General features: G+C 39.2%; 1 protein-coding gene across 1 annotated transcript in view; it reads left to right on the top strand.

Annotated features, from left to right (window-relative positions):
• The first annotated feature begins 323 nt into the window (after window positions 1–323).
• Window positions 324–15852, top strand: part of GK5 (glycerol kinase 5 (putative)) — a 59853-nt gene continuing 44324 nt past the window's right edge. Inside the window, exons 1-3 of the mRNA XM_021717218.1 lie at window positions 324–411; window positions 2647–2722; window positions 10494–10587. Of these exons, the coding sequence (XP_021572893.1) occupies window positions 2661–2722; window positions 10494–10587 (156 nt within the window). The 5' untranslated portion in view covers window positions 324–411; window positions 2647–2660. The remainder of the gene's footprint in view (window positions 412–2646; window positions 2723–10493; window positions 10588–15852) is intronic.

Here is a 15852-nt window from a genome sequence, read left to right on the forward strand (position 1 = left end):
TTGTTTTACATTTACTTTTAATTTTTTAAAAGTCTGACTTTCTTATTACAATAACACATCTTCATTGTATACAACTTGGAAAAATAAAGGTGAAGGTAAAAGAAGCTGACATCTTTTGTGAACTCATGAACTGTTGTTTTGGTGTTAGCACATAGTCCTTTTTTATTTCAAATGTGTTTTTTTTTTCAATTTTAACAATAAAAATCAATGAGATAATAAAATCATGTTGTTAACTATTTTAGTCGGTAGTCTTAACACCCAGATACTATTAACTCAATCTAATGTTGTTTTACTAAATCTTCTCTTTTCCTAAATAGGTAGAAAATCTTTATCCTCAAACTGGCTGGGTTGAAATTGATCCTGATAGTCTTTGGATTCAATTTGTTGCTGTAATAAAAGAAGCTGTCAAAGGTAATTGGATTTATAAAAATAACAGTAGTCTTTACAGTATGTTTTGTTTGTAATAACAGTTTTTCTCAGGCTTCTGTAGTTGTGATTTTTCCTAACTTATATTTATACATATAGTATTTTTTTAGAGTTGTAGTTTTCCATTACTTTTCAAGAGAAATTTATGGTTTACAGTGACCTACTTTGTCAAGGAAAGGTAACCGCAACAGTGTTCTCTGGTTTGGCTCTTTTCAGCTGAAATATAAATGCTCACCCTCCTTCATTCCAGGTTATAGCCAGTGCTGATTTGATTTCCTAGTGGGTGCAAAATCCCAGAGGGCTATAAACAAAGTTATCATGCACTGTTCCTGCTCTCATGAGTTTACACCTGAGTTACCTTTGTTGTAAAGTAAGTTTTTGGTTTTGGTTTTCTGTGTGGCCACTTGATGAAAGTGCTGTCCTAGCCACAGCCATGGTCTAAAATCTTAGTTCTTTAGGAATGTTTTCAATACAACCTTGCTTAAGAACATGGCAAAAGATGACTAGTAAATGTGGATTCTAGAAGGTCTTTTACTTCATTTTTCTGCTTCTCCTTATCCTTTTGGCTTGAAATATTTCAAAACCTATAAAAAACTGCAGGAATAGTACTGTGTATCCATCTTTTAGATTAAATGTATTGTGTGATGTTTACCATTTTTTGAACCATTCACTCCTAGCATTATCTCCAAAGAAAAGGTACATTTTACTCCATAACCATAGTGCAGTAATCACACTCAGGAAATTTAACATTAGTACAGCATTATTTTTGAGTACTTTGTTTTCAATATTCCCTCCCATTTCAGTAAAAAATAACTTATTTTGTCAACCTAGAATTCAGCCAAAGATGAGGCATTGCATTTAGCTGTCAGTCTGTTTAGGCTCCTTTCGTTTAGAGCATGTTCTTCATGACATTGACAGGTTTTTTGTTTGGTTTGGTGTTAGTAGGAGTCTCATTCTGTTGCCCAGGCTGGAGTAGTGGCATGCTCATGGCCACCGCAGCCTCAACCTGCTAAGCTCAGGTGATGCTTCCACCTCAACCTTCCAAGTAGCTGGAACCACAGGCATATGCCACCATACCTGGCTAATTTTTCTTGACTTATTTGCAGAGACAAGGTCTCACCAAGTTGCCCAGGCTGGTCTGAAAACCCTGGACTCAAACAGTTCTCTCATTTCTGCCTCCCAAAGTACTAGTATTACAGGTGTGAGCCACCACACCCAGCCGACATCAAGTTTTCAAAAGTACAAGCCAGTTTAGTAAACCATACCTCAATTTGGGATTGTCTGTTTCTTCATGATTGGATTCAGGTTAAATATTTTTGGAAGGAATACTTATATAGGGGTGATTGGTTTTCCTCAGTGCTGCAAATGAAGTTGTCCCAGATTTTTCCAGTAGGATAAATTGATTTTAAAAGAATATCTCAAAACAACACTTGATTTGCTATACTTTAAGAAATTTGAACCCCCAAACCCATGATTTCATATGTATTCTGGCATCAGTTTGTGTTGAAAATAAAGTTCTCGGTTTCAAAAATTATACTATTTTCCTTAGGGGTTTTCTTTTATTGCCATCAACCAGCTTCTATTATGATTTATCATTGCTTAAATTAAGGCCCACTCATTTATTTTATTTTATTTTTTTATTTCATGAGTCAATGTCTCACTTTGTCACCTAGGCTAGAGTGCAGTGGCATGGTGACAGCTTACCACAGCCTCAACTTCTGGGCTCAGGTGATCTTTCTGCCTCAGCCTCTTGAATAGCTGGAACTATAGACATGTGCCAATTTTTTGATGTTTTGTGGGGGCGAGATTTCTCTATGTTGCCTACACTGGTTTCAAACTCCTGGGCTCAAGCAGTCCTCTTGCCTTGACCTTTCAAAGTGCTGGAATTATAGGCTTGAGCTACTGTGCCTGGCCTAAGATCCATTCCTTATTATCAAGAATACAATCTGACTTACTTTGAATAGTACTTATTTTTTTCTAACATTTAAAACCAGAAACAACATTTTAAAGTTAAGATATGACCTTTTTTCCCTTTAAGTGGAAAAAATGCTAAGGAATCATCTTGGTGATGCTTTATTAGCTTCAATTATTTTATTTGAATGCTAAACTCAGATGTTTTTCTTAAAGATGATATTGAATGGTTTATTTTCCACACTGTAATGTTGTAATGAAGAACTTCACTGACTTTTAAATATGTGTTTTATCTATCTCTACTTTTAGCTGCAGGAATAGAGATGAATCAAATTGTTGGTCTTGGCATTTCAACACAGAGAGCAACTTTTATTACGTGGAACAAGTAAGTGTATTGTGTGATAAGCACTCTATTGCTGGGTTCATGCTACAGTGATTACACTTCATGAAACCTGTTTGGGGAGTTTTAAATTTGTGACTTGAAAACATTTTTGCTTGGTTAAGAGGGTTTATATGCTCCCTGCATGTCATCTGGGCAGGACTTATATAAAATAGTACTAACGATGTTAGTAACCTAACATTTCAGAAATACAATACTCTTCTGATAGTTTATATTTTCAGTCTACTCCAAATTGAATATTTTTCTATGGCATATGAGGCATTGTAGGTTCAATATAATTATAATATTGTAATAGTTGCTGTATAGTAATATCTGTGATACTCCCAAGTTCCATTATCCTTACAACAAACTTGCTATTTAGGCTTCATGTCTGCTGTTACAGAGAAAGAAACAAGCTCAGAGAAATAGTTGTTCAAGGTCACTTCATTTCGTAAATGGAACCAAAATCCTAAATTATCTTCTTTACTCAGAAGGATATGTTCTTTCCACTATACCCATGTTGCCTTCAACTTTAAAACACACACACACACACACACACACACACACACACACACACACACCCCCATTGTAAAATGTGTCTTTGTTACAAAGCGCTAGGCACCAGAGGACATCTTGAGTTTGAGCAGTAGGGAAAAAAAAGTGGGGAGAGGGAGTAAGGATAAGCCTGAGAAATGTAATCAGAGTGAATTCACAAGGACTTGGCTTCTAATTCAACATTAGGCAAGAAGAAACAATTTGAATTTACCAGTGTTCCTGGAATGGCCTTGTTGTTTGGGGTGTATGATGGAAATTATAGAGCATATAAAGAAGGGATGGGTTGGGTAGTGGTGGGAACAGGTAGAAGGGAAGATGATAAAGTATTTGGTTTTAGCCATGTGACTGTGGAAATATCCCAGAGGTGGCTGGAGTATTGATCTAACTTAGGCTGAGGCATGGTTTATCTCCTTCATATAAGTACTCTTTTTTTTTTTAAGGACATGATGCATTTCATATTGATGCCTGCATGTGCAGTTCTCCTGTGCTTACCTCATGTTTTGGGCATGACAGGTTTTAAATAGTAATATCGTTGTCAGGTGAAGAAATGAATGAATGAAAGTTATCTGTGTAGATCAGGGTATCCAATCAGTGGCACCGTTGACATTTTGGGCTGGATAGTTCTTTCTTGTGGGGACTGTCCTGTGGCATTGTAGATGTTTACAGTGTCCCTGGTCTCTACTCATTAGATGTCAGTAACAAGTCCCCTGTTCCTCCAAGTTGTGACAATCACATATGTCTCTAGACATTGCCAGATGTCTCCGGGTGGAGGGATAAAATCACCCCTAATTGAGAATCATGGGTGTAGATGAAGTCTTGGGAAATGTGTGTGTTCTCTGGTAGAGAATATGTGAAGAGAAAAGAAGCAAGCTGATGATTTGGACTTTGGGGTTTCCCCCTCCAATTTAAAGGGAGTTGAAAGAAAAGGCTGGCAAAGTAGCACCAGAGAGAATCTGGGAATTGGATGGTGTGGATGTGGAAGCAGAGTACTTCTAGGGAAGGAACTGATTGGATGTGTCATACTTGGTTGGCCATTAGCTCCAGAGATTGTTTTCATCAGGGTCTGGCTGCCATATCATTCATGATAGGAAGGTCAAAATATTGGAATCCGAAGTTTTTGTGTAACAGCAGCGCTATACCTCACTTTTAGAAGGAAAAGAAGAGTTAGATTCCAAGACAGTTCACTTCTCTTACTGGTGTTGCTGCTGTTGCAGAGGATAAGATATCTTCCCAAGATAATTAATTGTGAATTTATTTTCTTGGCTGTTCTTTTTTCTTTTTTTGAAATGTTTATATTCTTTTATGAGTTTTGGAAACATTTTTTTGCTTGTAGAAACTGAAATACTAGATTTTTTTTTAAAAGAACATGAAAGCTTTGTGTTTCTTTTACCTTAATATAATGGAGCCTTATTCTGCTCATTGGACTCCAGTGAACCATTCTGATGTATGATGCTAGTAGATTCCACAAGCTCCCTGACAAACAGCCATGACACAACACAGGATGGGTATGGCACAGAACCAGGCGGAAGTACTTGCCCTTTTGTGAGAGAAAAGACTGGACCCTGTAGAACAATCTGTTCATTCTAGCCCCAGTCAGCACCTTCTCCTCCTTGCTCGTTGTTTTTTGACCTCCTGTGTCCGTAGTGCATTTCTATCCTCGTGGCCATGGAACATTATTTTCTTTAAAGTTGATGTCAGCAAGTCTAAAACTTTGAACTTTCTTTTTGTTTTTCTCATTGACCATCCTGTCCACCCACCCCCATCACCAGGAAACTCAGTTTTACTAACTTTTTTCAGACTTTAGTTTTCTTCATATCTTCAGGTTAAACTTCCCAGTACATTTAATCAGTGGTGTATTTAGCCTGCTTTCTAAAATAGCTCTAAGTAACATTTCCATTTTTGTTTTTAAAAATTCCTTTTGTTCTAAAAAGTCACGAGCTGTTTTGTTTCTCAGTCACTGTCTCTCAGGGAGACTTCTGCCAACTAACCTCAGATTAGGATTTGTGCCAATTAGGAACATAACTATGAGTCACAGGGACCAGGATTCACTCAGTAACTGTTAGAGGCCTCCTAGGGAGTCATGCACTGTACTGGTTACTGAACTGAATGTAAAGATGAGTAAGAATACCAGCCCTCAAGGAATTTACAGTCTCATTGTACAAGTATACAAATGACTCTGTATTCCTATGGTACCTAATATATTTTTTATTGTAGTACTTGATACTTATATAAGTAGTTCTTGCCAGACAATTATGACACAAAATATATTAACAGTCACAGAATGGTGTAAAGTGTTAGAGGGATTTAAGACAATTCATTTGTGATGTTGGCATTTACACGTCTTCATTTCTCCTATTGTTGATAGGGATCAAATAAACCCAAATCAATGCTAAGTGAATATTGGAATATATGCTACTACTTGAAATCAGTATTCTAGATTGTCTTGTACCATGTTGTGAATTAATGATATCACTATCATTTTGTGATTTTCTTCTCCTCTTTGCCGTTCAGCCACACTAGTCTTTTAGTTCCTAACATATCACGCTTCATCCTGCTGTAGGACTTTTGAACATAACAGCACATATTGTCGGGAATGTTCAACTTCCTTATTCCTTATTGTCACTTCTCAAAAAAGTCTTTCCTAACCCCCAGATAAAGGCTCCCTATTAAATCAGTTATGGCACCGTGTATTTGTCCTTCATGGGGCTGATTTCTGTTGTAAGAGAGTAATTGATTATTTGTTTGAATTCCCTGGTAGAAAGTTTAGTAATAGGGCAGAGGTGCCGTGTGTCTCTGTTGATACTGTGTTCCCAGCTCCTGGCACAAATTTGTAAATATTTGCTGAAACCAGTGATTGAAAATCAGATTCGGCCACGCGTGGTGACTCATGCTGATAATCCCAGCACTTTGGGAGGTCAAGGTGAGAGGATTGCCTGAGCCCACAGGTTCAAGACCAGCCTGGGCAACTTGGTGAGATCTCATCTCTACAGTAAATCAAAAAATTAGCCAGGCATGGTGGTGCATGCCTGTAGTTCCAGTTACTTGGAAGGCTGAAGTGGAAGGATCACCTGAGCCCAATAGGTCGAGGCTGCAGTGGCCGTGAACGTGCCACTGCACTCCAGCCTGGGCAACAGGGTGAGAACTCCAAATAAAAAAAAAAAAAAAAAAAAAAAAAAAAAAAAAAAGAAAGAAAATCAGATTTAAGTGTGTATGTACCATTGTAAGATAGCACCAAATAATATATATCAATAGATTTCATTTTTGTCAAACACGATCTGATTTTTGACAAGGGTGCCAAGACCGGTCAACAGAGAAAAAATAGTCTTATCAACAAATGGTACTGAGAAAAGTGGATATTGACATGCAAAAGAAAGAAGTTGGACCCTTATCTAACACAATATATAGCAATTAACTCAAAAATGGATCAAAGGCCTAAATTTAAAAGCTAAAACTAAAAACTCTTAGACAAAAATAGGGGAAAACCATCATGAATATAGATTTGGCAGTGACTCCTTAAATGACATCAAAAGCATAGCTAACAAAGAAAAAATAGATAAGTTGGACTACATCAAAATTATAACTTCTTGCTTCAAAGAATACAATGTTTTCATCTATTTATGATGACTAATTTTTCAAGTTTCTTAACTGTTGTAACCCTCCAAAGTACAAAATTTGCCTTAAATTTAATAATAAATAATAATAAAGCCATGTTAAAATAATATAATTATTATTATTGTTTTTCAAGTCTGTGTCCCAGGCTGGAGTGTAATGGCACAGTCACAGCTTACTGCAGCCTCAACTTCCTGGACTCAGGGAATCCTTCCACCTCAGTCTCCCAAATAGCTGGGACTGTAGGTGCACAACACTATGCCCAGATAATTTTTTGATTTTTTTGTAGAGACAAGGATTTGCTATGTTGCCTAGACTGGTCTTGATCTCTTGGACTCAAGCAGTCTTTCCACCTCAGCCCCCCAAAGTGCTGGATTACAGATGTGAGCCACTGTGCCCAGCTGTTAAAATTATTATTATTATTTTTTTTTTAGTTAGAGTCTCACTCTGTCACCCAGCCTGGAGTGCAGTGGCCACTCCTGGCCACCACAGCCTCGACCTGCTGGGCTCCGGTGATCCTTCTGCCTTAGCCTTCCAAGTAGCTGGAACTACAGGCACATGCTGCCACGCCGGCTAATTTTTTGATTTATTGTAGAGATGAGGTTTCGCCAAGTTACCCAGGCGGGTCTCGAACCCACAGGCTCAGGCAATCCACTCACCTCAGCCTCCCAAAGCACGGGATTACAGACTGAGCCACCGAGCCCGGCTTGTTAAAATTATTTTGATATGATATGCAATTTGCATCTTTAAGATATGTCTGAAAAAATTACACCAATATCAACTCTGCAGTTAGACATCTGAAAACCAACTGCAGCATATAACATGGATGGTGTATATCTTGGTATGTTTGATTTGTAATTTAGTCTAAGATGGAGAACTGAAACAATAGGAGAATCACTTCTGTGATTTGTACTAATAATAACAGTGATCTTTTGGATCACTGAAGGAAAAAGAAGTAACATGTTCATGATGTAGGCAAATGTTGCAATTTCTGTTAATAAAGGTGAAAAATGGGGAAAAAAGGCACTATTAAGATAGTGAAAAGACAACTCACAGAATAAGAAAAAGTATTTGTAAATTGTAACATGGAAGCATGGAGCATATTAATTCCTAATCCCTGGTAAGGGATTAATATCCAGAATATGTAAAGAATTTCTATAGCTCAACAACAAAAAACCCAAACAACTCAATTCATAAATGGACAAAGGACTAGAATAATACATAAATAGCCAATAAGCACACAAAAAGATACTCAGCATTAGTGTTAGGGAACTGCAAATTCAAACTACAATGAGATACCACTTCACATCCACTAGCATGGCAATAATTTTTTAAAAAAGAAGCTAACAAGTGTTGGTGAGGATTTGGAAAAATTAGAACCTTCATACATTGCTGGGGGAATGTAAAATGGTGTAGCTGCTGTGGAAAACGTTTTGGCAGTTCCTCAAAAAGTTAAGCATAAAATTAACATATGACCCAGCAATTCCACTCTTAAGTATATGCCTAAAGAAACTGAAAGCAAGGACTCGAACAGATACTTACATACCAGTGTTTTATAGCAGCAGTAATTCACAAAAGCCAAAGGTGGAAACAGCTCAAGTGTGCATCAACAGATATATTGATAAAAGGTAGTGTGTAAATACAATGGAATGTTACTCAACCATAAAAAGGAAGTAAGTTCTGATATATGCTGCAATATGGGTGACTCTAGAAAACATTATACTAAGTGAAGTAAGACAAATACAAAAGAACAAACATTGTCTAATTCTACTTATATATGATGCCCCCAGAATAGGCAGATTCCGGAAAGTGGAATAGGAGCTACAAGGGCTGGGTTGAGGAGGGGATGAGAATTACTTAAATGTTACAGAGCTTCTGTTTGGGGTGATAAGAGAGTTTTAGAACGGTGGTGATGGTTACACAGCATCCGAGTGTTCTTACTGCTACTGAGTTGCACTCTTAAAATGGAAACTTCGCCCGGGCTCGGTGGCTCAGCCTGTAATCCCAGCACTTTGGGAAGCCAAGGTGAGTGGATGGCCTGAGCCCGCAGGTTCGAGATCTGCCTGGGCAACTTGGCGAGACCTTATCTCTACAATAAATAAAAAAGTAGCCAGGTGTGGTAGCACACGCCTGCAGTTCCAGCTACTTGGAAGGCTGAGGCGGAAGGATCACCGGAGCCCAGCAGGTCGAGGCTGCGGTGGCCGGGAGCGGCCACTGCACTCCAGTCTGGGTGACAGTGAGATTCCAACTCAAAAAAAAAAAAAAAGGTAAACTTCATGTTATGTATATTTTGCCTCAGTTAAAAAAAAAAAAAGAAAGTCAAGGGGTGTGATGGCAAGTTGTTACTTAAAGTGATAGACCATGGGATCCTAGAAAGTAAGCAAACCCAGGATGGGTTGGTAGGAAGAAAAGGGTATGTTTGAGGGATAAAGTTTGCAGTGAGACCTGGTGCAGTGGCTCACGCCTGTAATCCCAGCACCACTTTGAGAGGTGGAGGTAAGGGGATTGCCTGAGCCCAGAGGTTCGAGACCAGCCTGGACAATTTGGTGAGACCTCGTTTCTACAATGAAGCAAAAAATTAGCCAGGCTTGGTGGCACATACCTGTGGTCCCAGCTACTTGGAAGGCTGAAGTAGAAGGATTACCTGAGCCCAGCAGGTCGAGGCTGCAGTGATTGTGAGCATGCTACTGCACTACAGCCTGGGTGATAGAGTGAGACTCCTACTTAAAAAAAAAAAAGTTGTAGTGAGTTTGAAGGAAAGGTATTTAAGGAGTATATTTGGAAGAACTGAATTATTAGCAACATGTGCTGGCTGATCAATTGGAGTTTTAGGCATTCAGTGATAGAGCATTTGCATGGTCTTTACGGGTGAAGATGTGACCATGAGTTTGGACTGCATAAGCAGAGTGGGGAATGACAGTCTTAGGCATTGAGCATGGTTCAATTCATACAGGAGGAGGCCTGGAGATGGGGTAGAAAGCAAGCCTGAGTTGGATGTTGAAGATGAATAGATGCCAGTGGTTGATCTGCAGAAGCCTCAATGGAAAAAGGACTTTTTCTTCTGTATTCCTTAGCTCTGTACTTTTATTGGGGTATTGACCCAAGGTTTTTTGGATTTGTGTTTATTGGAGAAATTTTGGTAGGCATGTTAGGTTGCCGATAGCTAAGCCAATCCTAAAGTTGAGAGGTACAGAAATAGGCTCAGGCAACATTCCAACTCTTCTGTAGATCAGAAGTTTTCATCTGATTGTGAATATAAGGATAAGTATGATAAAAGTAGAAAAACTTTGGCTTTTTAATCTTGCTTTTAAAATGTGTATAGCAAGTCTTCAGAGGCCTCTTAATTAGTTATTTTTGTTTTTAGAAGCACATACATTGTAGTATTTCAAAAGGAATATCTTTTTGGACAGAATCTGACCTAAAATTTCATACATGTCACATTGTAATTGTTATACAGCATGTTCAGTTTATAAAATAAAAAAGAAGAAAATTTCATTTAAACTTTTCTTTGAAATTACAGTTTGGCCTTTAATTTTGTTTTCTCTTGTGGTGGATCTTTAATATAGTCTCTGATTTATACTGAGCCTCGAAATACTGTTTCTATCTTTCTTAGGAAAACAGGAAATCATTTTCACAACTTTATTAGTTGGCAAGACCTAAGAGCTGTTGACCTTGTTAAATCCTGGAATAATTCTCTTCTGTTAAAGGTAATCTTTTTCTTCTGTAATTTGAATACTATTGTTTTTTCTTGTAGGTGTCCTTTAACTATAGACTTAATTGTATTATTTCCTACCTCATTTGTTTTAGGACATTAAGAAAATACATGCACATGCACACATTCTCCATACCAGTGGTTTATTAATAGTCACCCAAAAGCATATGTGGTAGACTTAAAGTATCTGCCTGTACCTTGGGAAGTTCTGAGGAGTTTTGGGTGGACCACAGTTTCGTATGTTAGTAAGAATTCATGTTTTTGTCTTTGAGAAATGGACAAGATACAGAGTAGATAGACGGAAATGTCGAAATTTCATCATCTTTTGTTATAAAAGAGGAAGATGGATATTGAACTAGGTAACTAGCATACTGCCACAAGCTCTTAAGTTTATGCCTGGCACATAATAGGCCATTAGTAAATGGCAGGGATGATGACAGTGACAACAGCAACTGCATCAACATCAGGTCTTCTTCTATTATTTCCCTCAAATCATCCTCACTCTTGAGTGTGAGATCACTGAGTAAAAGGGTAAGAAATTTTCCAGCTCCTCAGAGGTGGTCAGACCTTTAATATTTGATGTCATAATCAACATTGCATATTAATTATTTGAATACTTCCAATGCCTCATGGTTGAATGCCTTCTCAGCTGTTGATGCGCCCAGGGGAGTGTTTGGAGCATCAATTTTACTTTATTAGTATCTGAAGACATTAATTTTATGTGAAAACAAGTGTGAATATGTTATAGAATATAACAGCAACACGAGTGAAACCATTTTGCCATAATCTCACCTGAATTGATTTTTCTTTTTACTTTTTTTTTTTTTAGTTAGAGTCTCACTCTGTCGCCCAGACTGGAGTTCAGTAGCACACTCATAGCCATTGCAGCGTCGACCTACTGGGCTCAGATGTTCCTTCCACCTCAGCCTTCCAAGTAGCTGTAACCACATCCGGCTAATTTTTTTATTTATTATAGAGACAAGTTCTCACCATGTTGCCCAGGCTGGTCTCAAACTCCTTGGGCTTCTCAGACAATCATCTCAGCCCCCTATAGCGCTGGGATTATAGGTGTAAGACACTGTGCCTGGCTCTTTTTGTTATCGTATTTATTTTTTATTTTTATTTTTGAGTTGGGGATCTCACTCTGTTGCCCAGGCTGTGGTGTAGTAGCATGGTCATGGCTTACCGCAGCCTCTACTTTCTGGGCTAAAGTGATTCTCCTACCTCAGCCTCCTGAGTACAGGGATTACAGGCACTTGCCACCACACCTGGGAAAATTTTTTATTTTTTGTAGGGACGGTGTTATGTTGCCCAGGCTGGTCTTGAACTCCCAAGTTCAAGCAGTCCTCCCGGCTCAACCTCCCAATGTACTGGATGTCATGAGCCATTGCACTCAGCCTAATTTTAGTTTTTAATGGTCAGTCCATTAAGCATTCCTTAAGTTAGTCATTGAGATGTTTAGAACTTTTATTCCTTTGAAAAAAACTGGGATATGAAAATAAATTGTGATTCTGTAGTTTAAACCCCAATTCACAAATCGTGGTGCAGAAGTATGACCTCAAATACAAAACTGAGCATTTAAAACGCCATGTCTCCTTAATAGTGATCATGTGCCTGATGAAAATTTGGGTTCCTCTTAGCAGAAAAATGCACACAAACACAGACTCACAGTTTAGCACACGCAACTCTAGGGCCTGTCCTGCAGTGAAGGAGCCCCACCCCACATTCATCACTTTCCAGATGCTCATGGCTTATTGACTGAGGCCCTTGGAAATTTTTAGGGTATAGAACAGGCAGCAACATCATCAGTTTGGCCAAGGCTAGCCCCTTGTCAGATGGTGATGTAATTGAGGTCTGTTGGCAGTCTCTTGCCAGCATTGCTTTCCTCCAGTCTCCCAGTCCTCCAGTCTTTTTCTTACTGTTGTTCTTATTCTAGCCTAATGGTAGCTTTAAATAAATAATTGTGTTTTTTTTTGAGTTGGAGTCCCACTCCGTCACCCAGACTGGAGTGCAGTGGCCACTCCCGGCCACTGCAGCCTTGACCTGCTGGGCTCCGGGGATCCTTCCGCCTCAGCCTTCCAAGTAGCTGGAACTACAGGCACGTGCTACCATGCCCGGCTAATTTTTGATTTATTGTAGAGATGAAGTCTCGCCAAGTTGCCCAGGCAGGTCTCGAACCCTCAGGCTCAGGCAATTCACTCACCTCGGCCTCCCAAAGTGCAAGATTACAGGCTGAGCCACCGAGCCCAACTAAATAAATAATTTTTTAAAGTCTTACATTTTGGCTGGGCACAGTGGCTCACGCTTGTAATCCCAGCACTTTGGGAGGTCGAGGCAGGAGGATTGCCTGAGTTTAGGAGTTTGAGGCCAGCTTGGGTAACATAGTTTAACCTCGTCTCTACAAACAAATAAAAATATTAGCTGGGCGTGGTGATATATGCCTGTCGTCCTAGCTGCTCGGGATGCTAAGGTAGAAGGATCACGAGCCCAGGAGATTGAGACTGCCATGAGCGGTGGTCCTCGTGATCATGCCACTGCACTCCAGCCTGGGTGACAGAATGAGACCCCAACTCAAAACAAAGGGTCTTACATTTTAACAAATAATGTAAAAAATATATGGGCTATGTAAAGTATACAGAAATGCAGTAAGTTTGAGCACTGCACAAGGTCAAAAGGAAGTTAAAACAGACAAGACTAAAATGTAGAGAGGACCAAGTCTACACATTTTTTTGGATTGGTTTGTCAATTAAAAATGAATGATGGGCTCATTGACTCAGCCTGTAATTCCAGCACTTTGGGAGGCCGAGCCGAGAGTGGATTGCCTGAGCCCATGGGTTCGAGACCAGCCCGGGCAACTTGGCGAGACAAGCAATCAAAAATTAGCTGGGTGTGGTGACATGTGTCTATAGTTCCAGCTACTTGGAAGGCTGGGGCGTAAGGATCGTCAGAGCCTAGAAGATCGATGCTGTGGTGGCCGTGAGTATGCCACGGCATTCCAGTCTCGGTGACAGAGTGAGACTCCAACTCAAAAAAAAGAAGGAAAATTTATTACTATCTTTCATAAGTAAACCCCAAATTTAAATTTATTTTAGAGGTTGGGCACAATAGCTCATGCCTGTAATCACAGCAGTTTGGGAGGGAGAGGCAGAGGTGAGAAGATTGCCTGAGTCCAGGGGTTCAAGACCAGCCTAGGCAACTTGGTAAGATCTTGTCTCAACAATAAACCAAAAAATTAGCTAGACGTAGTGATGCACTTATAGTTACAGCTACGTGGAAGGCTGAGATGGAAGAATCACCTGAACTCAGCAGGTTGAGCCTGCAGGGGCTGTGAGCGTGCCACTACACTCTAGCCTGTGTGACAGAGTGAGACTCCAACTCAAAATTAATTTTTGGAGTGAGCCAGGGATTAACAAAAGTGAGCAAATCTGACAAGAAGTGGGTAAGTTCTCCGTAACTGAGTATTTTGTAAAACATCAGTTTCATAAATTGAATTGCTCATGTATGTCCTTGTAATACGTGACAGGATAAGGTTTTTTGGTTTTTTTTTTTAGTATGTCTTAAAAACCTGAAAACTCAAAGCTTGTTTTCTGCATACCTAAGGCTTTTTTTTTTTTAATTGAAGATTTTAACTGGGCACAGTGGCTCACACCCATAATCCCAACACTTTGGAAGGTGGAGGCCAGAGGATTGTCTGAATACAAGGGTTTGAGACCAGCCTGGACAACTTGGCGAGACCTTGTCTCTACAATAAATCAAAAATTAGTCTGGCATGGTGGCTCGTGCCTGTGGTTCCGGCTACTTGGAAGGCTGAGGCAGAAGGATAACCTGAGCCTAGCAGGTTGAGGCTGCAGTGGTCGAGAGTGTGCCACTGTACTCTAGCCTAGGCAACAAGAGTAAGACGCCTACTCAAAAAAAAAAAAAAATTAAAGATTTTGCTTATTAAGAAGCAAATTTGAAACTTTATGTAGTATTTCATCTTTGATAATTAGATAAGTATAAATAATACTAAATAAAATCATACAGCCTAGATTTTTTTTTTCTTTTTTGAGTTGGAGTCTTACTCTGTTGCCCAGGCTGGAGTGCTGTGGCACGCTCATGGCCACCCCGGCGTCGGCCTGCTGGGTTTCAGCAATCCTTCTGCTTCAGCCTTCCAAGTAGCCAGAACTACAGGCGTGCACTGCCACACCTGGCTAATTTTTTTTTTTAATTGTAGAAATGAGGTTTCTAAGTTTCCCAGGCTGTTCTCAAACCCTTGGGCTTAGGCAATCCCTTCACCTCGGCCTCCCAACATACTGAGATTATAACCACCATACCCAGCTCTACCCAGATTTTAAGAACTTAATGTTTAAGGAAACTTCCTGCTTCATTGGTACTAACCTGATTTCTAATAGGAAAGAAAAAGAGCTAGTAAGAGCTCATTCTTCGACTGGGATTAAGGTTTCTCAGGTCTTTGATTAGGAGGCAGTTTAAAGTTAAGATTGAAGGTTATGAATTATGTGAAAATATTTGGAAGACGAGCCTTCAAAATCAAAGATTAACTGGCAGCTTTATGTAGGTGGTGTATTTGAATAACAGTGAATTAATGCTACCCTGTTATTAAATAGTGTACTTTTATATGAGAGACCTATGATAAAATTTACATTTATCTCAGTGAAATAAGAATACTGCATAGATGAGTGCGGTGGTTCACACCCACTTGTAATCCTAGCATTTTGGGAGGCTGAGGTGAGAGTATTGCTTAAGCCCGGGAGCTCGAGACCAGCTTGGGCAGCATAGTGAGACCTTGTCTCTTCTAAAAAATTTGCCAGACTTGGAGGTGTATGTCTACGGTCCCAGCTACTTGGTAGACTGAGATGGAAGGATCACCTGAACCCAGAAGGTCGAGGCTCCAGTGAGCTCTGATTATGCTGCTGCCCTCCAGCCTTGGTGAGACTCCTACTCAAAAACAAAAAACAAAAAAACAGAATTTTGCAAACATGACCCCTTCCTTTGATTCTCTCCCTTCACTTTATTAGTTAAAAATAGGTAGAGAGATAGAAAACAGTTGTTTTAAGAAGACTTTTATAAATACTGTACTTGATCTTTTGGTATTTACTAAAGGAATTCAAAATAGATGTGTAGCATTTCTTATGTGAGAATATAGATTGCCCGTTTAGAAAAATATTACTGTATTTGATTTTTTTAAGTGCTGAGAACACTATCATAAGTAGTTAAATGATTTGTTTTGTTATTGTTTGTTTGCATGTGTATGGAATTGACC

Source organism: Carlito syrichta, unplaced genomic scaffold (assembly GCF_000164805.1).
Source record: "Carlito syrichta isolate Samal-C Ts95f unplaced genomic scaffold, Tarsius_syrichta-2.0.1 Scaffold309473, whole genome shotgun sequence".
Lineage (NCBI taxonomy): Eukaryota > Metazoa > Chordata > Mammalia > Primates > Tarsiidae > Carlito > Carlito syrichta.